This window comes from Copadichromis virginalis, linkage group LG2, assembly GCF_057382275.1.
Source record: "Copadichromis virginalis isolate Kocher_CV1m ecotype Utaka linkage group LG2, C_Virginalis_male_GT1.1, whole genome shotgun sequence".
NCBI lineage: Eukaryota > Metazoa > Chordata > Actinopteri > Cichliformes > Cichlidae > Copadichromis > Copadichromis virginalis.
In genome coordinates, this window is record NC_140619.1 from 38613562 (window position 1) to 38639193 (window position 25632).

Below are 25632 nucleotides of genomic sequence, written 5' to 3' on the forward strand. Positions count from 1 at the left end.
AGTCCTCACAGAGGATTGGCTGCCTGGGGACCTGGCAGAAATATATAGAAATACTATGATTAAGCATAAATACTACATTTAGTAGAAATACTATGTTTTAGCACAAATACTATAAAAAGCAGAAATACTATAATTTAGCAGAAATACTATATTAAGCACAAATCCTATAAAAAGCAGAAATACTATAATTTAGAACAAATAGTATAAAAAGCAGAAATACTATAATTTAGCAGAAATACTATGTTAGGCACAAATCCTATAAAAAGCAGAAATACTATAATTTAGCAGAAATACTATGTTAGGCACAAATCCTATAAAAAGCAGAAATACTATAATTTAGCAGAAATACTATATTAGGCATAAATCCTATGAAAAGCAGAAATAGTATGATTTAGCAGAAATACTGTATTTAGCACAAGTACCGAAAAGTACCAGAAATACTATGATTTAGCAGAATAGTAATAACTTATTGAAACACAAATGCACAGAGGGACACACAAACACAGGCTCTAATCCAGTCAACCAGTCTAACTATGTTCAATTTAAATCCTACAATGACATGCTGTCAAATAAGGGCAGGGTCCTCTCTCTCCCACTAAACACACACACACACACACACACACACACACACACACACACACACACACACAGGGAGAGAGGACTAAGTTTCTAGGTCAGCCTGGGAGCTGCTGAATTTGAATCCACCAATCAGAGAGGCTGTTTACGTTTTCCCGCCAAAACAGGTGCATCTTTTTACACACGCAGCACAGAGACATAGACCTGCTTCTTTCAGTTTATTTCACATAGTGAGGATTCCCCTCAAACAAATGACCATAATTTCCTAACCATAGGGGCTAGAGCGGTCATTCTTACACCGTTTTGTTCAGAAGAGATGGGGGAATCTTCAAGTGTTGACAATTTATCATTAAAATATGAATTTTTAGAGATATATGACATGGATGACTTGTTGACTTAGAAGCCACGAATTCCCCAATATGCAAATTTGAATACCTGGAGCCCACATACATGATTGGCTGGCTGGGAAGCTGTGCAGGCCCTGATTTGTGGATTTGAATTCCTCAGCCCTCAGATATGATTGGCTGGCTTAGAAGCCATGAAGGCCCCAATATGCAAATTTGAATGCCTCAGGACACATATATGATTGGCTGGGAAGCCGTGCAGGCCCTGATTTGAAAATTTGAATTTCTCAGTCCTCACAGAGGATTGGCTGCCTGGGGACCTGGCAGATATATATCGTTAGCTTCATAGCATAAGTGCCTAAGTCATTGACTTAGTCAAATGACTTAGGCAATTATGCTATGAAGCTAACGATATATAGAAATACTATGATTAAGCATAAATACTACATTTAGTAGAAATACTATGTTTTAGCACAAATACTATAAAAAGCAGAAATACTATATTAGGTACAAATCCTATAAAAAGCAGAAATACTATATTAGGCACAAATAGTATAAAAAGCAGAAATACTATAATTTAGCAGAAATACTATGTTTGGCACAAATCCTATAAAAATAATAAATACTATAATTTAGCAGAAATACTATATTAGGCACAAATCTTATGAAAAGCAGAAATAGTATGATTTAGCAGAAATACTGTATTTAGCACAAGTACCGAAAAGTACCAGAAATACTATGATTTAGCAGAATAGTAATAACTTACAAAATTACAAATATGGAGGCATATTGAAACACAAATGCACAGAGGGACACACAAACACAGGCTCTAATCCAGTCAACCAGTCTAACTATATTCAATTTAAATCCTACAATGACATGCTGCCAAATAAGGGCAGGGTCCTCTCTCTCCCACTAAACACACACACACACACACACACACACACACACACACACACACACACACACACACAGAGGGAGAGAGCTGCCGAATTTAAATCCACCAATCAGAGTGGCTGTTTACGTTTTCCCGCCAAAACAGGTGCATCTTTTTACACACGCAGCAGCACAGAGAGGCACAGGATTATTGCAGCCTATTTCTCATAGTGAGGACTCCCCTCAAACAAATGACCATAATTTCCTAACCGTAGGGGCTAGAGCGGTCATTCTTACACTGTTTTGTTCAGAAGAGATGGGGGAATCTTCCAGTGTTAACAATTTATCATTAAAATGTGAATTTTTAGAGATATATGACATGGATGACTTGTTGACTTAGAAGCCACGAATTCCCCAATATGCAAATATGAATGCCTGAGACCACATATATGATTGGCTGGCTGGGAAGCCGTGCAGGCCCTGATTTGTGGATTTGAATTCCTCAGCCCTCAGATATGATTGGCTGGCTTAGAAGCCATGAAGGCCCCAATATGCAAATTTGAATGCCTCAGGACACATATATGATTGGCTGGGAAGCCGTGCAGGCCCTGATTTGAAAATTTGAATTTCTCAGTCCTCACAGAGGATTGGCTGCCTGGGGACCTGGCAGAAATATATAGAAATACTATGATTAAGCATAAATACTACATTTAGTATAAATACTATGTTTTAGCACAAATACTATCAAAAGCAGAAATACTATAATTTAGCAGAAATACTATATTAAGCACAAATCCTATAAAAAGCAGAAATAGGATGATTAAGCATAAACACTACATTTAGTAGAAATACTATGTTTGAGCAAAAATCCTATAAAAAGCAGAAATACTATATTAGGCACAAATCCCATAAAAAGCAGAAATAGTATGATTAAGCATAAATACTACATTTAGTAGAAATACTATGTTTTAGCACAAATAGTATAAAAAGCAGAAATATTGTAATTTAGCAGAAATACTATATTAGGCACAAATCTTATAAAATAGCAGAAATAGTATTATTTAGCACAATAGTAATAAGTTAAACAGAAAAATTGGAAAAGCAAAATGGACAGCTGAAAAAATGCTGAACATGCTGAGGGTCCCTCAAATATACTTGTTAAATGAAAAAATCAGCAAAAAAATGCACAGGGAGAGAGAAGTAAGTTTCTAGGTCAGCCTGGGAGCTGCTGAATTTGAATCCACCAATCAGAGAGCCTGTGTACTTTTTCCCGCCAAAACATGTGCCTCTTTTTACACACGCAGCACAGAGAGGCACAGGATTATTGCAGCCTATTTCTCATAGTGAGGACTCCCCTCAAACAAATGACCATAATTTCCAAACCGTAGGGGCTAGAGCGGTCATTCTTACACCGTTTTGTTCAGAAGAGATGGGGGAATCTTCCAGTGTTTACAATTTATCATTAAAATATGAATTATTAAAGATATTTGACTTGTAATGCACCATAACTGAGTAGAGCGAAGCAAAAACTGCCTTGACTTGCCCTCAAACAACGCTTTCTAACTCGAAATCTATTTGGAGTATCGATATCATTCTTTCACCGTAAGAGACAGCAGGCTTTGGTGAACAATCATGGAAATTTTCAGGTCTCTGTGGAAATCCAACAAAAAGTTATGACGAGAGAAAAAAGTGGTTCATTTCCACAGTTTGAAATCTGAAGAAATCTGAGCGAAGGACGAATTTCCTACCCTCAAACAAGTCCAACTCATTTCAGAACGGTAATAGGTGAGAAAGAAATTCTTGAATTGTGAGCGTCAGGGGTGTCTGAAGATATTCGGGGACAAGCCTCATGTCTTAACTTTGCTTCGTTAAGGAGATATGACGATTCGAATATGCCTCTCATTACAGAAATCCAGCGGTGATTTTGAACAAGCTCTCCATTCACTTTATATGGAGAGTTTTCTGACCTTGTGTTAGTCTGAGGAGATTTGCAAAAATTCTATAAATCCCACAACAATGATGGTGACATTTTCTGAAAGCCAGCAAAAATACCTACGTTTTGATGTATAATTTGTGGAAGTTGAGTGAAAATTGAGCAAGTAGCAGGAAGTTGTTCGGACATGAAGTGAAAATTGCAAAACCTTCAGTGGCACACTGGAAGCCAAGAGCATAGCAACCATAACAACACATGTATTTTGTGAAAAATCACAATTTTGCAACTCAAAACTTTAAGAGGCATAAAAGTAAAACAGTAGAAGATTTGAAAAAGCTGAATCATACCTGAATAGCCAAATAATTTGTGAACATTTTAAAATTTGAATGGTTGTTCTAGGTGAAAATATGAGGAAGTAGTTAAGTTTCAAAAACAGGCAAAATTTAGCAGAATTGCAGAAGTTTCCCATTCATTTCAATGGGACAAATTAAAGGAAAAAAGCTTAATATTTTAAAAAGTATAATAGTTAAAAATAGCAAAAATCGTAGCAGGAATTAGCAAAAATAGCTGAATAGTTTAAAGTTTGAACGGTGAAAATAGCACAAAAATTGTGGAAGTAGTTAAACGGCGAAAAGTGTACGGAAACACCCGGAATAATAATAATAATAAAGAATAAAGAGAAACAGGAAAACAATAGTGTGGATGCTTAAAGCATCCACACAATAAAGATTAGAAGAACAATACTGTGAATGCTTTTCAAGCATTCACACTAACTAGAAAGTGCATTTTCTGAAGAAACTGCAGTGTGAATGCTTGAATCTGAATGTATGCACTGAAATGAATTAATTGCTGAATTTTGAGTTAAAAATATTGAATGAAATTAAAAAAAAAATCAAAAAATCAAATTTAACCTGAAAACAAAGGTGCTGAACTGCTAAAAGCTGAAGGTTACACAGAAGAAGAAGTTGGAAAAAAGCTGAAAATGTTTTAATTGTAAATTAGAAAAACCTAAGAAATGAGAAAAGAAAATTTAGAGTCAGAAAACAACTGAAAGAATATTAAAAGGTCATATTCTTTGAATCACTGAATGACTAAAATGTGATCCCTCCACTTGGATCCACACAGTTTAAAAAGTTTAAATGTCTGAGCTTTGAAAGACAAGATGTTGGAAAGAGAACAACGATGGCGACGTTTTGAGGGTAAAATGATGGCTTTAACACTGTGGACACAGCAGCAGTTGAAAGAGAAGTGTTTAAGATGAATCTTGGCAGAGTGGCAGGCAGAGCTCGTTAAGCAGGCAGGTGTGAGCCTGGTTGCTATAGTGACCGCACCCAATGGCTCCATACACACGACACAGACATGCACCTCACTTTTGCTGCTTAAAATGAACAGAAAAGTCAGGCCGAAACAAATCATTCCCAAATGAAAAGTACATGTCGTACTGACAAAATTCTTTCACCGTGAGCGACAGCCATGTCTAGTCTACCTAATTCTCAGTTTTCATGCCTGTGGAGCTTATTATATGGACGTGGTGACAGTGTAAAGACACCATGCTCTTCTGATTTTCAAACGAACCTTCTGAGCCATTTTAACATTAGAGTCTATGGAAGAGTTGGAGGGAGGAGGCTGTGCATTGGTGACATTTATGAAAGAACCATAACACCTAGGACAATAGTAAACACATTGGATGAAAGAGGACAGCCATGGCTACGTTTTGAGGGTAAAATCATACCTGTAGAGCAAACGCTGCGGACACAGCAGCAGTTTTAAAAAAGATTTTAAGATTAATTTTTTTGCTCCTCTCACTCTAGCAGTTGAGCTCTCTCACTCTAGCCCCAACATTCCGTCCCATACACACCCATTATAAACTCTGAAACGGGTGAAAAAACATCATGAAACTTAAACTGGAACTGAAGAAAAAGTATAATAGATATTGAAAAGATAAATACAAGTTGAATAGTTGAATGTCTTGTCTTCGTTTTAAAGTTTGAATGGTGGCTCTATGTCAACGTATGTTGAAGTAGTAAGAGTTTAAAAATGAGTGAGTTGAATGAGAATTTGAAGGGTCTCCCCATTGAAATACATGGGAAATTTTTGTTGAATAAAGTTGAATAAAATTAAAAATATAAATGTTAAAAATGAGAAAAATAGAAGCAATCATGTCCAAAATAATAGGAATCTAACGATGTTTGAATGGTTTTTCTAAGTTGAACGGTTTTGAAGGAGTAGGCTTTCAAAAAACGTACGGAATAGATAATAATAAAATAGAATAATAATAAAGATTCGAATAACAATACTGTGAATGCTTTTCAAGCATTCACACTAATAACTAGAAAGTGCATTTTCTGAAGAAACTGCAGTGTGAATGCTTGAATCTGAATGTATGCACTGAAATGAATTAATTGCTGAATTTTGAGTTAAAAATATTGAATGAGATTAAAAAAAAAACAAAAAAAAAAACACGAATTTAACCTGAAAACAAAGGTGCTGAACTGCTAAAAGCTGAAGGTTACACAGAAGAAGGAGTTGGAAAAAAACTGAAAATGTTTTAAATGTAAATTAGAAAACCCTAAGAAATGAGAAAAGAACATTTAGAGTCAGAAAACATCTGAATGAATATTAAAAGGTCATATTCTTTGAATCACTGAATGACTCAAATGTGATCCCTCCACTTTGATCCACACAGTTTAAAAAGTTTAAATGCCTGAGCTTTGAAAGATACGGTGTTGGAAAGAGAACAATAATGGCGACAATTTGAGGGTAAAATGATGGCTGTAACACTGTGGACACAGCAGCAGTTGAAAGAGAAGTGCTTAAGATGAATCTTGGTACAGTGGCAGGCAGAGCTCGTTAAGCAGGCAGGTGTGAGCCTGGTTGCTATAGTGACTGCACCCAAGGGCTCCATACACACGTACACAGACATGCGCCTCACTTTTGCTGCTTAAAATGAACAGAAAAGTCAGGCCGAAACAAATCGTTCCCAAATGAAAAGTAAAAGTCGTATTGACAAAATTCTTTCACCGTGAGCGACAGCAGCTTCTAGTCTACCTAATTCTCAGTTTTCATGCCTGTGGAGCTTATTATATGGACGTGGTGACAGTGTAAAGACACCATGCTCTTCTGATTTTCAAACGAACCTTCTGAGCCATTTTAACATTAGAGTCTATGGAAGAGTTGGAGGGAGGAGGCTGTGCATTGGTGACATTTACGAAAGAACCATAACACCTAGGACAATAGTAAACACATTGGATGAAAGAGGACAGCGATGGCTACGTTTTGAGGGTAAAATCATACCTGTAGAGCAAACGCTGCGGACACAGCAGCAGTTTTAAAAAAGATTTTAAGATTAATTTTTTTGCTCCTCTCACTCTAGCAGTTGAGCTGCCTCACTCTAGCCCCAACATTCCGTCCCATACACACCCATTATAAACTCTGAAACGGGTGAAAAAACATCATGAAACTTAAACTGGAACTGAAGAAAAAGTATAATAGATATTGAAAAGATAAATACAAGTTGAATAGTTGAATGTCTTGTCTTCGTTTTAAAGTTTGAATGGTGGCTCTATGTCAATGTATGTGGAAGTAGTAAGAGTTTAAAAATGAGTAAGTTGAATGAGAATTTGAAGGGTCTCCCCATTGAAATACATGGGAAATTTTTGTTGAATAAAGTTGAATAAAATTAAAAATATAAATGTTAAAAATGAGAAAAATAGAAGCAGTCATGTCCAAAATAATAGGAATCTAACGATGTTTGAATGGTTTTTCTAAGTTGAACGGTTTTGAAGGAGTAGGCTTTCAAAAAACGTACGGAAGAATAAAATAGAACTAGAAAGTGCATTTTCTGAAGAAACTGCAGTGTGAATGCTTGAATCTGAATGTATGCATTGAAATGAAATAATTACTGAATTTAAGTTAAAAATTTTGAATGAGATAAAAAAAAAAAAAAACCCGAATTTAACCTGAAAACAAAAGTGCTGAACTGCTAAAAGCTGAAGGTTACACAGAAGAAGAAGTTGGAAAAAAGCTGAAAATGTTTTAATTGTAAATTAGAAAAACCTAAGAAATGAGAAAAGAACATTTAGAGTCAGAAAACATCTGAAAGAATATTAAAAGGTCATATTCTTTGAATCACTGAATGACTAAAATGTGATCCCTCCACTTGGACCCACACAGTTTAAAAAGTTTACATCTCTGAGCTTTGAAAGACAAGATGTTGGAAAAAGAACAACGATGGCGACGTTTTGAGGGTAAAATGATGGCTTTAACACTGTGGACACAGCAGCAGTTGAAAGAGAAGTGTTTAAGATGAATCTTGGCAGAGTGGCAGAGAGAGCTCGTTAAGCAGGCAGGTGTGAGCCTGGTTGCTATAGTGACCGCACCCAATGGCTCCATACACACGGACACAGACATGCACCTCACTTTTGCTGCTTAAAATGAACAGAAAAGTCAGGCCGAAACAAATCGTTCCCAAATGAAAAGTAAAAGTCGTATTGACAAAATTCTTTCACTGTGAGCGACAGCAATGTCTAGTCTACCAAATTCTCAGTTTTCATGTCTGTGGAGTTTATTATATGGACGTGGTGACAGTGGAAAGACACCATGCTCTTCTGATTTTCAAACGAACCTTCTGAGCCATTTTAACATTAGAGTCTATGGAAGAGTTGGAGGGAGGAGGCTGTGCATTGGTGACATTTATGAAAGAACCATAACACCTAGTACAATAGTAAACACATTGGATGAAAGAGGACAGCCATGGCTACGTTTTGAGGGTAAAATCATACCTGTAGAGCAAACGCTGCGGACACAGCAGCAGTTTTAAAAAAGATTTTAAGATTATTTTTTTTGCTCCTCTCACTCTAGCAGTTGAGCTGCCTCACTCTAGCCCCAACATTCCGTCCCATACACACCCATTATAAACTCTGAAACGGGTGAAAAAACATCATGAAACTTAAACTGGAACTGAAGAAAAAGTATAATAGATATTGAAAAGATAAATACAAGTTGAATAGTTGAATGTCTTGTCTTCGTTTTAAAGTTTGAATGGTGGCTCTATGTGAACGTATGTTGAAGTAGTAAGAGTTTAAAAATGAGTAAGTTGAATGAGAATTTGAAGGGTCTCCCCATTGAAATACATGGGAAATTTTTGTTGAATAAAGTTGAATAAAATTAAAAATATAAATGTTAAAAATGAGAAAAATACAAGCAACTATGTCCAAAAGAATAGGAATCTAATGGTGTTTGAATGGTTTTTCTAAGTTGAACGGTTTTGAAGGAGTAGGCTTTCAAAAAACGTACGGAATAGATAATAATAAAATAGAACTAGAAAGTGCATTTTCTGAAGAAACTGCAGTGTGAATGCTTGAATCCGAATGTATGCACTGAAATGAATTAATTGCTGAATTTTGAGTTAAAAATATTGAATGAGATTAAAAAAAAAAAAAACAAAACGAATTTAACCTGAAAACAAAGGTGCTGAACTGCTAAAAGCTGAAGGTTACACAGAAGAAGGAGTTGGAAAAAAACTGAAAATGTTTTAAATGTAAATTAGAAAACCCTAAGAAATGAGAAAAGAACATTTAGAGTCAGAAAACATCTGAATGAATATCAAAAGGTCATATTCTTTGAATCACTGAATGACTCAAATGTGATCCCTCCACTTTGATCCACACAGTTTAAAAAGTTTAAATGCCTGAGCTTTGAAAGACACGGTGTTGGAAAGAGAACAATAATGGCGACAATTTGAGGGTAAAATGATGGCTGTAACACTGTGGACACAGCAGCAGTTGAAAGAGAAGTGCTTAAGATGAATCTTGGCACAGTGGCAGGCAGAGCTCATTAAGCAGGCAGGTGTGAGCCTGGTTGCTATAGTGACTGCACCCAATGGCTCCATACACACGTACACAGACATGCACCTCACTTTTGCTGCTTAAAATGAACAGAAAAGTCAGGCCCAAACAAATTCTTCCCAAATGAAAAGTACAAGTCGTATTGACAAAATTCTTTCACCGTGAGCGACAGCCATGTCTAGTCTACCTAATTCTCAGTTTTCATGCCTGTGGAGTTTATTATATGGACGTGGTGACAGTGTAAAGACACCATGCTCTTCTGATTTTCAAACGAACCTTCTGAGCCATTTTAACATTAGAGTCTATGGAAGAGTTGGAGGGAGGAGGCTGTGCATTGGTGACATTTATGAAAGAACCATAACACCTAGTACAATAGTAAACACATTGGATGAAAGAGGACAGCCATGGCTACGTTTTGAGGGTAAAATCATACCTGTAGAGCAAACGCTGTGGACACAGCAGCAGTTTTAAAAAAGATTTTAAGATTAATTTTTTTGCTCCTCTCACTCTAGCAGTTGAGCTGTCTCACTCTAGCCCCAACATTCCGTCCCATACACACCCATTATAAACTCTGAAACGGGTGAAAAAACATCATGAAACTTAAACTGGAACTGAAGAAAAAGTATAATAGATATTGAAAAGATAAATACAAGTTGAATAGTTGAATGTCTTGTCTTCGTTTTAAAGTTTGAATGGTGGCTCTATGTCAACGTATGTGGAAGTAGTAAGAGTTTAAAAATGAGTAAATTGAATGAGAATTTGAAGGGTCTCCCCATTGAAATACATGGGAAATTTTTGTTGAATAAAGTTGAATAAAATTAAAAATATAAATGTTAAAAATGAGAAAAATAGAAGCAGTCATGTCCAAAAGAATAGGAATCTAATGGTGTTTGAATGGTTTTTCTAAGTTGAACGGTTTTGAAGGAGTAGGAGTACAAAAAACGTACGGAATAGATAAAATAGAATAATAAAGATTAGAAGAACAATACTGTGAATGCTTTTCAAGCATTCACACTAATAATAAAGATTAGAAGAACAATACTGTGAATGCTTTTCAAGCATTCACACTAACTAGAAAGTGCATTTTCTGAAGAAACTGCAGTGTGAATGCTTGAATCTGAATGTATGCACTGAAATGAATTAATTGCTGAATATTAAGCTAAAAATGTTGAATTAGCTGGAAAATAAAGAATTTTTAACCTGAAAACAAAAGTGCTGAACTTTTGAAAGCTGATGTTCACACAGAAGAAGTTGGAAAATAACTGAAAATGTTTAAAATTTTAATTAGAAAAAGATGAGTAATGACAAAAAGAAAATGTAGTCAGCAAACCTCTGAATGAATAACAAAAGTTCATATTCTTCTAATCACTTAAAGAGTGGAATTATGTTTTATAAATCTCTAATTCATAAAAAAAATAATAAAAATAAATGTAAAAACAAATTTGTTAAATTGAACTGAAAAGATGAACAAACATTCTGGAGAAAATACAAACTTTCATATACAGCATAATGTTTTTCAGACATATACACATATGTATATCATGTTTAATAGTACCGGTATTATATACATCAATTTGTTTTGTATGTCATAGAAAATAACATAAAAATCTTAAGTCATATTTTACAGCTTCTTTCTGAAAAGGACTAGTAGAATAAATAAAAATAACTAAATTAAATAAGTAAATAAAAATAATAAGCAACACATGAAATACATGAAAATTCCACTTTTAAAACCACAATCCTGAACCTTTAAACTGTGTTGGTTTCTTAGAACATGGCTGAACAACTGTTTCTATTGGTCTACTTAATCTACTGATCTGTCTACACATCTCTTTATTACTCATTCTTTTTTATGTTTTAATGTAAACAGAGTCCACACAGTGGTAAAAGAGAACTGTATAGAGACTTTTGAGTAAACTCAAATGAAAGCGTAAGGTGGTGACACAGTTTAACACAGTCCTTTTTGTGAACATGGATAAATAAGTATCAATAGTTTACAGCATTGTTCAGCCATGCCGCTAAATGCTTTTTTACACGTTGTTTTAACCTGGGCTCAGACACAAAGTCCCAAATTTAGTTAGTCCCTGACTTTGAGTTGTGGTTATGACTAATTATTATACACAAGGCTTTATCTATCTGAACTCTAAGTACACAAATATGAAAAAAAACTATACTTACCAGCTGATACCCCACACTACACACTAGGTGTGCCATGTGACCTGAAACTTTGGTACAAACTCATCATAATCATTCTGTTAACACTGTTTTTTAACACTGTTTGTGTTGCTGTTCAGCAGTTTAAAATGTTTTAGATTGGATTACATGGAATGAATTTGAATTTTCTTGGGGGGTTTTGTGTGTGTTTTGTTCTTAGCAGATTTTTTCTTCCATACTGTTGAATTCCAGTTACCACATTTCTGGTCATATGACATCCCGAGTGCCCACTTAAAAAAATCCCCACAGTTAATTCAACATTAGAACAAAATAAAAAAATGTTAAATAAATAAAGGTTTGCTCTGTGATGAAATACTAAATAAGCATACATTGTACAGAGCACTAACAATGAAAACAATCCTTTAGCCTGTTGATCAGAGAGAGGCCGTCATTATGTCCATTTAAAACCTGTAATCACAGAGCACAACGTTTCTGTGAAACTATGAAGTCCCATATGATCCTCATCATGTCCAGTGACTGCAGAGTGGATCCTCCCTGTCATCCGACCAGTGTTTGATGTGTGGCAAGCAGCACAGAAGCAGGATAGCTGAGGACTTTAAAAGAAGAGCAGAAAACAGGAATATGTAGTTGTAAATGTAAATATCAGTGATACTTGTCTTGTGAAAGGGAATAAAATAATGGAAATGTTAACTTACACACTCATTTAGGGAGGATCTTGACACTGCACAGAGGAGGCACAGTCAGTCTGACAATGATGGTGATCTCCAGGGATGTTTTCCTGCAGCAACATTCTTGCCAACTGGCCATATGATCCAGAGTAGTTGGTTTGTAATGAACAGAAAGGTGTATATGTTAGGTAGTGTGCACTCAGAGCTGGTCCTAAGAAACAAACACATCCTGTAATAAACTGAATACCTGTAGTAGTGCTGCTGCAAATATGAAGCCCTTCTATCATGTGTGGTTTCAAAGAAGGCTCAGTCACAGAAACTGTGCAGTCTGTTCAGTCCTGAGTGTCTCAGCTCTGAAGGGGATGAATCACAGAGGGAAACACCTGAGTACAGACATTACAATACACTCTAACACTCCTAAGGTCAAGTGAAAACACAATTTAAACAGTTTACAAAGAATGAATACATGTTTTCATGGAAATAATGTCATTAACCCTTTTTGTTGTTAGTAAATCTCACCGACTGCTTGTGGGACAAGCTAGAAGGAGGACTTATCACAGAATCTCTCCTGTGCTCCAGATGTGAAGTCTCACGCTCTGATCGTATGGCGATGAAGATGGTGATGATGAAGTTTCTCTGATCTGTGGCATTACAGTTTCTAGCTGCTATGTGCTTCACACTGTTGGATCTTACATGTGAAGCTTGGAGAAGACACAGGAGGACTGTGTCTCTCTTAAAAAGAAAAAAAAAGAAAAACAAAGGAAACCTAACAGGAATGGAACCCCCCCCCCCCCTCAACTCCCACCGTAACCCCCCCCCTCCCACTCAACTCCCCAACCTCACACCATCCAATGTCTATACAAATGTAGGGTATCAGCTGGTAACAGAAAGCAAGTGTAACATATGCACTACATATGTAACACTGCTGAAACATTTCTGGCCAGAAATGTGCAGTTATCAACCCAGACCCACCCTGATGATTGCACTGGCCAGAAACATGATAAAAGCTCATAAAAATTTATGTTTCATAGTAAAATTGGTCCAAAAATATAATCGTATACTTTTGAAAAAGTTTAAAGTTTATAACAAACCAAAATAATAACATTTTTGTAAATAGTATTTCAAAATAGAGGCACACATAAAGTGGCTTAACTGTCATTATTGCTGTAATTAGGTTTGTTTGTTTGTTTGTTTAAAAAGCAACCTTTAGTCATTATTGTTCTCTCAGAAACAATGAAGAAGCTGTTGAACATTTATGTGTTGTGTAGGCAATCCTCTGGTCCACCCTCCCTCCCTCCCAGCCACAGTGAGACTGGGGCAGCCTGGCAGGATGTTGAAGCCTGGCTGCAGAGAGGATATGCCTACACTGTTCGTTTCAAACTGCTATATTTGATTTTTCTGACATTTATAGGTTACTGTTAGTGAATTTTAGATTTTCTGTAATAAATAAAATTGTCATCTTTTACTGATATCATTACTTAATTCATGTAATTGTATTTTATGTAAACAATTCAACCATTATACTGCAATGCAGGGCGTCAGCTTTTAAATATCGCTCTACTTTCTTAAGTCATTCAAAAATATAGAAATTACTTACTGTATTCAAAGATCTAGATCATGAATCATCACAGGACAATACACAGTATACTGGGTCATGGTAACTATGGTATGTCTTCATGACTCCAGAATGGAGACATCGATCTGGCTGAGAAATGAAAATTAGGTCAAGCAGTGTGTTCTTCTCTGTGGTAGGGGCAGTGATGACCTGTGCGTATCCCCTAGACTCAAACAACTCCATGATTGGTTTGTTTGCACTGGATAAAACATTCTCATTAAAATCACCACAAACTATGATGGGATGACAGTCCATGATCTCCAATGAGTCTAATAGGCTTACCAGGTTTTTCAGGAATGGCCTCAGAGTGTAGTCTGGAGGTCTGTATACAACTGCAATCAGAGCACTGACTGGTGCTTCAACCTTTAAAGCCAGAAATTCAAGGTCAGTTACATTATGGATGTACTGTTTTTCATGCACTTGAATGTCACTTTTCACATAAACAGCAACTCCACCACCACTTCTGTTTGCCATCTGGGGAAAGTTTGTGTAGGACAGGTGTCTGTTGCGTTTGAACAAATTGTAATTTTCCAAGTGGAGACTCTCTGCAACAAAAGAGCCCCGCAGGTGTGTTTCTGTTAGGCACAAAACATCTGCTAGACACAATTCATGGTGACTTTTGATGTCATTAATGTGAGCTGGCAGTCCCTCTGTATTATGATGAACAATGGTGAAAACCTCTGACCTGCTGAGGGTTTGTCTCACGTGTAGAAGAGGCATCATGTCATCAAGGTTGGCTTGTCTCATGTTCTCAAGTGCTGCAGTGATTTCTGGGTTGGTGAATATTTTTTTCTCCTCCATATCAAGAAGATACAGTCCACTGAGAGACGTCACTCTACTGACAGCTACGTAGGCCATGCCGGGCTCAAAAATGCTCTTAAGAGAGACAACAGCTGATGTAGTTGTCATACCCTGTACCTTATGTATTGTACATGCAAAGGCCAGCTTCACTGGGAACTGTCTTCGTACCACTCCTTTCTGCTTCAGATTCTCCTCTGCTCTCTCAATGTACACCATGTCGTCTGCTGGTGTGCGGTTATTCTTTCCAGATGTCTCATTATCCATTTTAAGTCCAAGTTTGATGATGTGTTGGTCGTTTTCAGAGTGAACTACTCTAAGTAGTTTTCCAAAAGCTCCATTAACCAAACCATTTTGTATGTCAATGTTTCTGGTGAGCATGACACGAGCTCCTTCTGCAACTTTCAGTGTGTCTGGTAACTCGTTTTTACCTCCTTTCAACGGTCTGTCTTGAAGTGCCATTCTGCCAGTTCTAGGATCTTTTCTATAATCATCTGCATGGATGTCAATGATATGAGTGTGGAGCAGAGCCAGTGTTGAAGAGTTGTGTGCATCCACTTCTTTATTAGTTGCAAAAATGTGCAATGCATCAGTCGGACAATGGGCTGGTTCAGTTATGGCCTGTAACAACAAATCTCTATCTGCTTCGCAAAGCTCATCCAACTTTCCTTTTACACGAATTCTGTTCAGCATCTCAGCAAAGACAACATCATCTTTCTGACGCATAATCTCAGTCAGAGTGATCATCTGAAAATGCTCCCGCCACAGGTCGATCTCGGACGGGTCGTGCACACAGAGAGGTTTAGACTGTCGCACTGGGGGTAGCTGATAGAAGTCTCCGACAGCAATGACTGACATGCCTCCAAAGGGTCTCCGAGTCCCTTTGATCTGTTTGAGTCTTGCATCTACATATGCAAAGAGATGTCTTGACACCATAGACACTTCGTCAATGACGATTATTTCAGCATTCAAAAGTTCTGATCTGACTTCATCCAGCTGATTGCCAAGTCCCTGAATGGGAGGTTTTAAGCTTCTCGGGAGCTTGAGAAGAGAATGCAGTGTTGTTCCAGAAATGTTAAATGCTGCAGTCCCAGTGAAAGCAGTTAACAGGACAGTGGGTTTTGATATGTCAACGTCGTCTGCATATCTGGGCACTTTGCTCAGTATCTTAGATGCTTCTGAGTAGATGCATTTGATAAGATGTGATTTTCCTGTTCCAGCACCACCATTAATATAAAAGAAAAACTGTTCTGGATTTAGAGCACAGACTCTTTTAATGCACCAGTCTCTAACTGCATAAAATATGCAGGCTTGCTTCTTATTCAGATTTTGAAACATCTGACGTAACAATGTGGGATCAATAGCAGGGGGTTCCCTGATGGCTCTGACTTCTGTTGAAGCATCAGCCTGACGGCTGTAGTCGGGCACATCTTCCTGTTCATTTTCATTGTCTCGCTCTCTTTCTTGTTCAACAAGTGGCAACCTTACGAGATCTGATTCAGGTGCCAGATTACACCATTCGTCAGTCACACCTCTGTTCTGCTCATATTCCTCAACAGCGCTCTCGATCTCCTCACTGTTTTTCTCATATTTTTCTCTGTTTCTTTTGACAATGTGTTGCACGTACTCAAGACAGTCAGTACCTGGCAGCTGTACACAGCCAGCACCATAGAAAGCCTGATAGGTTGGCAACGATGGTGTTTTCAGTTCGTGGTCTGAACGATGAGGAAGGTACAGTTTAAGCAGTCTTCCGTAATATTGCTCTGGATGTTTTTCTTGTGAGCAGCGGTGAAATCTGATGATAGCAGGCTTATTGTTTTTGCGCCTTTGCACAAACCCCATCTCATTGAGAAGGGGCAAAACATCTTTACCTTTTTTCTGTTGGCCATAGACAATCCTGCAAGTAGCAGCAAAGTCTGCCATGCACATCTCCTCATACTCTGGTGTTTCAGGTCTGGCTTTGTATTTGTCATTCAAAGATGTCATCCAAACATTGGAAGACTCAGGTGTTGTGTTGTCCAGAACTGACAGGGGACGACTCATTTTCACAGGATTATCATCAGTTGGAATGAATATTACAGCACGTGAACATTGCTTCATGTGAAGACCACATGCACGAGCAACACACTCCTGTGCACTGATCTCTCGCTTCTTTGAATATGCCTGCATGACGGCTCTCATTTCATCGCACTCATTTACACTGTCCTTATTGGAGTTCTCAATGACAGTTTTCAGGTACTCAGATAGCCCGCCCTCTTTTTTTGATATATATTTCATTAAATAATTTGCAGCGCCGAAAGCATCTAAAACAAAGCTTATGTCGATATTACTGTTCCAGGCTTCAAGCAGATGTGGATTATAGCCATTTATCCAAGAGTCTTTTGGATCACGCTTTAGTATGATCGTACTCCTCATGTTCATTTTATTCAGGTATCTCTCATATTCTGCATGTGTCAACTTGCATCTTTCCAAGAGCTGCTCTAAACTCATGGAAGCAGTTTCAGGTTCATTCAGCAGCTGGTTCAGTGGTCTGAGCTTGTTCTTTGCCGTTTCTACTTCCAGTGCATCATCCTCACTGGGTCTTGTGATCATTGTCTCATTGCAGGGTGGTTTGGGAAAACCAAAACGGCACCCGGAGCTTAAACTCCTAAAGCACGTCTTTGTGTGGTTCTTACTGTGTTTTTGCACTTCTGTTACTTTTTTGTACAGTTCAGGTTGTTTATGTGGATCAGGCAGCTGAGCTGTGATGTATTTGTTTATAAAATCAACAACAGTTTGCTCATCATCCTCCTCAAACACAGGAGCACCTTCTACCCACAGGAGACAGTGTATGTGTGGGCTTCCTCTGTGCTGAAACTCAACTCTGTAAAAGTAGTCAATGACTTTGCCAAGTGGCTCTGCGGGAGATAAGAGTAAATCTCTGAATAATGCTTCAACTCTCTTGTCAAACATGCGCATTGTTGTGACAGGATTGCTTCTCAGGATGTCACACTTTGCTGACCAGTCGAGTCCTTCAAAATTCACTTGTTCACCTTGCTGCCTTGTTATTGCCTCGATCACTTCAGGCCAGCGCATTTCAGCAGCTGAAAATGTGCAAAAGAACGTGGGAGTTCCCAACTGTCTGATCATGGCAAAAAGATCTCTTGTTGTTTTCTCCCAATAGGCTGGGGTTCCTCTCAGAGGCTGCATGAATCTCACTGCATCTTTATTTCGCACCAGTTTCTCCACCTCATGTTTATCTTGTAACATGCCTGAGGTTATTTTTCTACCATCTCTGGTCAGAGGCTTTGCCTTCCTTAACTGTACTGTCATGCTGGATGTAGCCAAGTGTATTTCAGTCACAAACTGTGCAAAGAATAAATAGTTTGTGTCTTTGGCAAAACGATCATCAATGCAGAAAAGTCTTGATTTGAAATACCCACTGGGGGATACTTTGATCAGCCTTCTTTCATCAAGTGTGTTTTGGCCTGTAGGAAACTGCACAGGGAAGGCCATGGCCTCCAGTTTAGGTGTTTTGAAAAAACTTATTGGATTGTTTCTCTCTGCAGGAGCAACAGAGTAGATTCCTTCACTGAAACATAATATCTCCTCAGCCACATCAGGGGGCTGCAAACAGGACTCGAGTGCAAAACCACCATTAGTCAGTCCATCTGCTTGCTCTGAATCATCTCTCATCTGTTCATGCGATTGTTCACCATCACAGGGTAACATGTCAATGTCCTGTTCATTTATATTTTGTGCTTCACTCAGTGCATTTTTCTCACAGCTGTCAATTTCCATTAAATCAGCCTCATCATAATCGTCCTCATTCATGTTTTCATCATCATCATCCTCATCATCTTCATCAGGAAGAGTTGGATCACACAGCTCAGCATCATCTCTGATGCTCACATCCTTATACTGTGGATGAATCTGCTTGAGTTTATGCAGTGCTTGCACAAGTTTAGACCAGCTTACAGTCTGAAACAGCTGATGACCTTTGTAAGACAAGCGTCTCTTCAGTTTCACTCTGATCACCTGAGAATTAATTCTCAATCGAGGTAGTGTTTCAACAGTTTCCTGTACCTCTGATGGGACACAGACCACATTTCCTCTAATTGCTCTTTGTCTGCCTTTGGGAAGAGGAATGATCTTGGCAAATGGTATGCACTTGGCTATGAGATGTCTCTCCAGTATGTTGAGATCAGACAGTTCAGGTGGAGTATCAGCAAGATCCAGTTTATTGGCAACAGCAAGTGCTGGCATGGATCCATTTTTAAGATGATCGTGGCAGGTGTGACAAATCCACTCTCTCTTTCTCTCATCGGGAACATTGCACTGCTCATTTCTGCAGTTTTCATCACAAACATGAACAAATCTTCCAGTCAAACATGTTGCAACCACATGTGGGTTTTTGACATACTTTGACCTTGTGCAGGGTCGCACTTGGTTTGGAAATGAAGCCTTGAAACAGACAGTACATGGGTATGATGGTCCAGCTTTGATTTGTGATTTGAACACAGATATGGCCTCGTTGATCACACTGTTGTCACTCTCTTGGGTTTGTCTGTTCACCCATCTGTATTTCCTTTTTATTTTCATGGCACATCTCATGTTGTGCATAATCCTGAATGCAAGATTACTTTGATACCTGTCTCGCATTAGTTGTTTCATTAGTTGTCTGTGTCTTACTCTGAATGCATTGTCACGTGCATAACGCTGAGTCACTCGAGATCTCTGTCTCTCTCTGAATTCAGGGTTTTCTTGATACCTTTTAGTTATATAGTTTTTTTTTTTTTGTCTAAATTCAGCATTGTCACAGTAGCGTCTTTTAATATATTGTTGTTGTTTCTTTCTAACTGTAGCATTCTCAGAAAAACGTTTTTTAACATATTGTTTTTGTTTCTTTCTGAATTCATCATTTTCACAGTAACGTCTTGTAATATATTGCTGTTGTTTCTGTCTGAATTCATCATTTTCACAGTAACGTCTTCTAATATATTGCTGTTGTTTCTGTCTGAATTCATCATTTTCACAGTAGCGTCTTTTCATATACTGTTGTTGTTTTTGTCTAACTTCAGGATTGTTTTTATATGTCTCGCTTGTGCAAGATTTTTTCTTTTCTTTGTAATCTTTATTTGAAGCATACTTTTGTCGTTCTTTCCTTTTTTGGTTTTCTTTTCTCTGATTTCTGGGTTTCTCTGATGCCATTAATCTTCTTTTCCTTTTTTGCCTTTGTTGTTTATTAACTTTTTTCACTTTTTGTAAAACTATATCAGAAAGGTCACAGGCACCAACATTTGTTATGGCAGCATTTGATTGACATGAAAAAGCATCACTTGATGGAAGGAAACTTAATTCACTGCATAGTTCTTCAGTTGGTATATTAGGAGGTTCATTCTGATCTTCATATGATGTGAACTGAGTCATGTGGACTTCTTTTTGTTTCACCAGTGGCGTACAAATGGACATTTGACAAAAGATATTTTCAGTCGGATCAGTGGTTGTGTTTCTCCTTGGAGTAGAGGGGTTTGCTTCATCAACAGTTGTATCAGAGTGAGTAGGTGCCACAGCAGTGGCAGCTGTTGGTCTGCAGACTGTGTCTGTGATAGTATCACTCAGGTTGACTGTGCTCATACTGTAGAACTGCACAGGCTTCAGTTCATAGTTACAAGAGGGTGATATCTCCATCATTTCATAAGAATCTTGTAGCCTCTTAATCATGTCACTGAGGAGTGTGAATTTCAGCATCACAGCTGTACCATGATTACGTGACTGTAGTAGTAGAGGAAGACCAATGGGTGTTCTGGGGTGTGGGTCAAAGAAACCATATATGCCTGATGTGGATCTGAACACTGCGATACACAATCCACTCATAATCAGTAAGGCATACTGCACATCTGACAACAGGCAGCTCAGTCCTGCTTCTAAGCTCAGAAAGGTATCTACTGCCTCCTCTGGAGGTTCTTCAAATGTCCCATACCGGGAAGGCTGTGTCATGTTGACATGATACATAGACCTGCGAGCATCAACTTTGTCTGGCAGCTCATCGGTAGCCAAATGAATATTTTTAGGAAATCTTTTCTTGGCCTCTTTGTACATCACATCACCTTTATCCAAGACCAGATTAAGATCAGCTGTAGTCATGTTTTCATTCTCATGAAGGAAAGCAAGAAATGTGAGTGAGTTACATGTGCACTGCTTGTTTCTGGAGTCTCCATATTTAGGATGAGCCTGGCTGCGAGATGCACAGACATGTATAACAGAGGGCTGGTTTTCAAGGTTCAGTCTTTCTGCATGAGATGGTCCTGCCACATCACTGTGACAGCCTCTTTTCAAAAAATCAGCATAACCCACCTGTGGGTCACATGACACCTCATGTTGTTCATTAAATTCATGCTGCAGTCCACTCTTTACAGCATCAGCATAAGATACCTGTTGTACATGTGCAGGAACATGTTGACCTGCCTGTTTGACACTGTCAGAATTGGTCTTTGTAGACACACTGTCTTCTGCAGAGCTCTGAGGAAAATCAAACTCAGCTTGTTCACATGTTGGTACTTTGTGAAACTCATGAAACTTTTTCCAGCGTTGTTTTGCAGCTTGTGACTTTTTCTGCTTCCTTGGCATTTTCACACACTGCAAGTGTTTCTTAGTCTTTAGAAAATATGTTCACAAGATAAGAGTGGCACACACCAGGAGATGTTGTCTTTGTTTTTATATTTCAGTTTTTATTTGTCTTAAACAGTTGTCTTTCGTTTGACAGTTTGTTCTTCAGCTGAGAGAATATTATGCACTCTCTTTATTGGCTTGGCACAACTTAGCAGCAAGCCAAGAGTGAAAAACAGGTAGAGAGAAAATTTAGAAGAGAGAACAGGCAGAGCAGGAGGGACACGGCTGGGAAATCACAATCAAACCGTGAATTAGTTTTCTTTGTTTGTTCAGTTTGTTCTCAGGTAGAGGCAATATATGCACTCTTTATTGCTTTAATGGCTTGGCGTTTTTCAGCAGCAAGCCAAGAGTGAAAAACAGGTAGAGAGAAAATTTAGCAGTGAGAACAGACAGAGCAGGAGAGACACGGCTTTAAATCAAACCGCAGATTTTTCTTTGTTTGTTCAGTTTGTTCATAGGTTGAGGCAAAATATGCACTCTTTATTGCTTTGTTGGCTTGGCGTTTTTCAGCAGCAAGCCAAGAGTGAAAAACAGGTAGAGAGAAAATTTAGCAGAGAGAACAGACAGAGCAGGAGAGACACGGCTTTAAATCAAACCGCAAAAGGATTGTTGGTTTGGCAAAATTTCTCACAAACCACAGAGTGAAATACAGATGGAAAGAAGGCAGAGACAATAGGTGGAGCAGGACAGAGGATAGAGGGGTTGGGGGGTTGGGATGTGAGAGAGAAGACTGGAGATCTGGTCCTTGTTCTTCTTCTTCTACACACTCTGAACAAAAAACAAGAAAAAAAAATAATTTTATTAAAATTATATCACATGGTAATTGTATGAACTAAATGTGACTACTGCAAAAGGACAAAACAAATATTCAAGCTAAACTGTTGTCGGCTGCCATGTGCAAAAAGTTGCATAATTGGGCACTTTTTAAAAGAATAAATATTTAATTAAATTCAGCAATAATATTTTTAAATACAAATATGATTGAGTGAATCATTAATTAATCACATGTAGTGTGACTACAAAAATGTACGAAAAAAATATTTTAGCCCAATTGTTAAGCTGCACTTATGTGTATTTATTATAAAATTGTGTTTAAAAGGTCTAGCACAAAGTTTGAACCCATCACTTTACAGCTTATATTAGTCATATTATTTTTTTATTTTGGTCTACTTCTCTTACAGTATGTGCACACCTACCAGGCAAAGCACAGTGTCAGTCAGGTTCCTGAAAGAAACGAGAAATAATACGTTAGTTGTCTGTACAGTGTTATCAGACTAACAGAAATACAAAGCCCACACAACATGATACACTGAACTTCTAGTCAGCAGGGTAATTATAGAGTAATATAGCACACCAACTGATACAGCAGTCATTTTACAATTCAAACTAGTTAACTGAAGTATTGCCACTTATGTAAGGCTACTGTTAGACTGTTACTAGCCTTAGCATTGCTGCTAGCGCTAGCATTCCGGCTAGCATTAGCACTTCAGTTAGTGTTAGCAATGCAGCTAGCGTTAGCATTGCAGCTAGCGTTAGCATTGCAGCTAGCATTAGCAATGCTGCTAGCGCTAGCACTCTTACTGTTAAAACTGAGCCACAATGGCAATAATAAAGCTAATTTCTTACTTTTGTCTCACTGACCGGCAAGAAATATCACAGGAATATTATTTTTGTCAGTTAACAACTGCTAAGGCTAGTGTTAGCACTATAGCTAGCGTTAGCATTGTTGCTAGCATTAGCATCGAAGCTAGCATTAGCACTGCTGCTAACAGCAAAACATCATAAACGTATATAAATGATAGCGAAGGTTATTCTTTTTTCTTTCTTCTTTGAATTCTTTTTAACTCTGTTGGACTTGATATGTGAGTTTAAATGTCAAACATGTATTTTTTCCATCATAAAAATAAAACACTGCAGTACTGAGTGTACTGTACTTACCACAGCAGAGAGCAAAGCGGAATGACGACAGTTGGTCCAGTGATAGGTTAAAAACAGATGAGGCGTTCAGGTGGTGCTTGGAAATTTGACCATCAGTTTGAACAGCAATAATGAGCATATACATGTCTGTGTGTTGGTCTCTGTGTGTGACAGACATAGAGAGATAGAGGGAAAAAATACACTATACTAGTGTACAAATTGGTACTTTTTGCCCAAGTATAAGTGAATGAGTGACATACAGAAAAACAGGGCAACTGGCATTAAATGAGCAAATAAAAACTATTAAATCTTGAACTGTTTTGTGGGTTTTATTTTAAGACTACTTTGAGTGTATTCGTGGGGAGATAAACTATACAGACTATAAACAGAAACATTAAATGAGATTAGATTAGTTAAACGTTAGTTAAAAGGTGGGGGAAATTAACTACAGACCAATAGATGCTGAGAGCTTTAATTATCCAGTCAGAAAGGATGATTTTGAAGTCATCAACTGACTCCAACTGCCCAGATCTGAAAAACCTTTGTGCCAATCACAATGCTCTACTTAGTTGGCATATACTAACTAGTGACAAACTATTAATCTGTGGCAAAACCCTGTCAAATCTGTCTTATTGTACTTTTGAAAAAGTTAATCTTACTACAATCTAACATTTTTAGGTTTAACCTTGGCAGAGTGAGAGAGAGCTCGTTAAGCAGGCAGGTGTGAGCCTGGTTGCTATAGTAACTGCACCCAATGGCTCCATACACACGACACAGACATGCGCCTCACTTTTGCTGCTTAAAATGAACAGAAAAGTCAGGCCGAAACAAATTCTTCCCAAATGAAAAGTACATGTCGTGTTGACAAAATTCTTTCACCGTGAGCGACAGCAATGTCTAGTCTACTGAATTCTCAGTTTTCATGTCTGTGGAGTTTATTATATGGACGTGGTGACAGTGGAAAGACACCATGCTCTACTGATTTTCAAACAAACCTTCTGAGCCATTTTAACATTAGAGTCTATGGAAGAGTTGGAGGGAGGAGGCTGTGCATTGGTGACATTTATGAAAGAACCATAACACCTAGTACAATAGTAAACACATTGGATGAAAGAGGACAGCCATGGCTACGTTTTGAGGGTAAAATCATACCTGTAGAGCAAACGCTGCGGACACAGCAGCAGTTTTAAAAAAGATTTTAAGATTATTTTTTTTGCTCCTCTCACTCTAGCAGTTGAGCTGCCTCACTCTAGCCCCAACATTCCGTCCCATACACACCCATTATAAACTCTGAAACGGGTGAAAAAACATCATGAAACTTAAACTGGAACTGAAGAAAAAGTATAATAGATATTGAAAAGATAAATACAAGTTGAATAGTTGAATGTCTTGTCTTCGTTTTAAAGTTTGAATGGTGGCTCTATGTGAACGTATGTTGAAGTAGTAAGAGTTTAAAAATGAGTAAGTTGAATGAGAATTTGAAGGGTCTCCCCATTGAAATACATGGGAAATTTTTGTTGAATAAAGTTGAATAAAATTAAAAATATAAATGTTAGAAATGAGAAAAATACAAGCAATCATGTCCAAAAGAATAGGAATCTAATGGTGTTTGAATGGTTTTTCTAAGTTGAACGGTTTTGAAGGAGTAGGCTTTCAAAAAACGTACGGAATAGATAATAATAAAATGGAACTAGAAAGTGCATTTTCTGAAGAAACTGCAGTGTGAATGCTTGAATCTGAATGTATGGACTGAAATGAATTAATTGCTGAATTTTGAGTTAAAAATATTGAATGAGATTTAAAAAAAACAACAACAAAAAAAACGAATTTAACCTGAAAACAAAGGTGCTGAACTGCTAAAAGCTGAAGGTTACACAGAAGAAGAAGTTGGAAAAAAGCTGAAAATGTTTTAATTGTAAATGAGAAAAACCTAAGAAATGAGAAAAGAACATTTAGAGTCAGAAAACATCTGAAAGAATATTAAAAGGTCATATTCTTTGAATCACTGAATGACTAAAATGTGATCCCTCCACTTGGATCCACACAGTTTAAAAAGTTTACATCTCTGAGCTTTGAAAGACAAGATGTTGGAAAGAGAACAACGATGGCGACGTTTTGAGGGTAAAATGATGGCTGTAACACTGTGGAGACAGCAGCAGTTGAAAGAGAAGTGTTTCAGATGAATCTTGGCAGAGTGAGAGAGAGAGCTCGTTAAGCAGGCAGGTGTGAGCCT

The 25632-nt window shown here is 37.7% G+C and overlaps 1 protein-coding gene and 1 long non-coding RNA gene across 2 annotated transcripts; both read right to left on the bottom strand.

The window, feature by feature from the left end:
- Window positions 1–11517: 11517 nt before the first annotated feature.
- Window positions 11518–13170, bottom strand: LOC146718000 (uncharacterized). The gene is made up of 3 exons (XR_014915508.1): window positions 12666–13170; window positions 12446–12549; window positions 11518–12343 (listed from the first exon to the last, which is right to left on the bottom strand). It is a non-coding gene; the product is annotated as an uncharacterized LOC146718000 (long non-coding RNA).
- An 863-nt stretch (window positions 13171–14033) lies between these two features.
- Window positions 14034–24132, bottom strand: LOC146718001 (uncharacterized). The gene is made up of 4 exons (XM_085467337.1): window positions 23853–24132; window positions 23421–23560; window positions 22679–22706; window positions 14034–22250 (listed from the first exon to the last, which is right to left on the bottom strand). Exon 4 carries the CDS (start codon window positions 21438–21440, stop codon window positions 14034–14036), a length of 7407 nt encoding a protein of 2468 aa, XP_085323463.1. The 5' UTR covers window positions 21441–22250; window positions 22679–22706; window positions 23421–23560; window positions 23853–24132.
- Window positions 24133–25632: the final 1500 nt, after the last annotated feature.

Excerpts from the sequence above, each read along its gene's own strand:
- LOC146718001 (XM_085467337.1), bottom strand. The coding sequence starts at position 21,440 with ATGCCAAGGAAGCAGAAAAAGTCACAAGCTGCAAAACAACGCTGGAAA.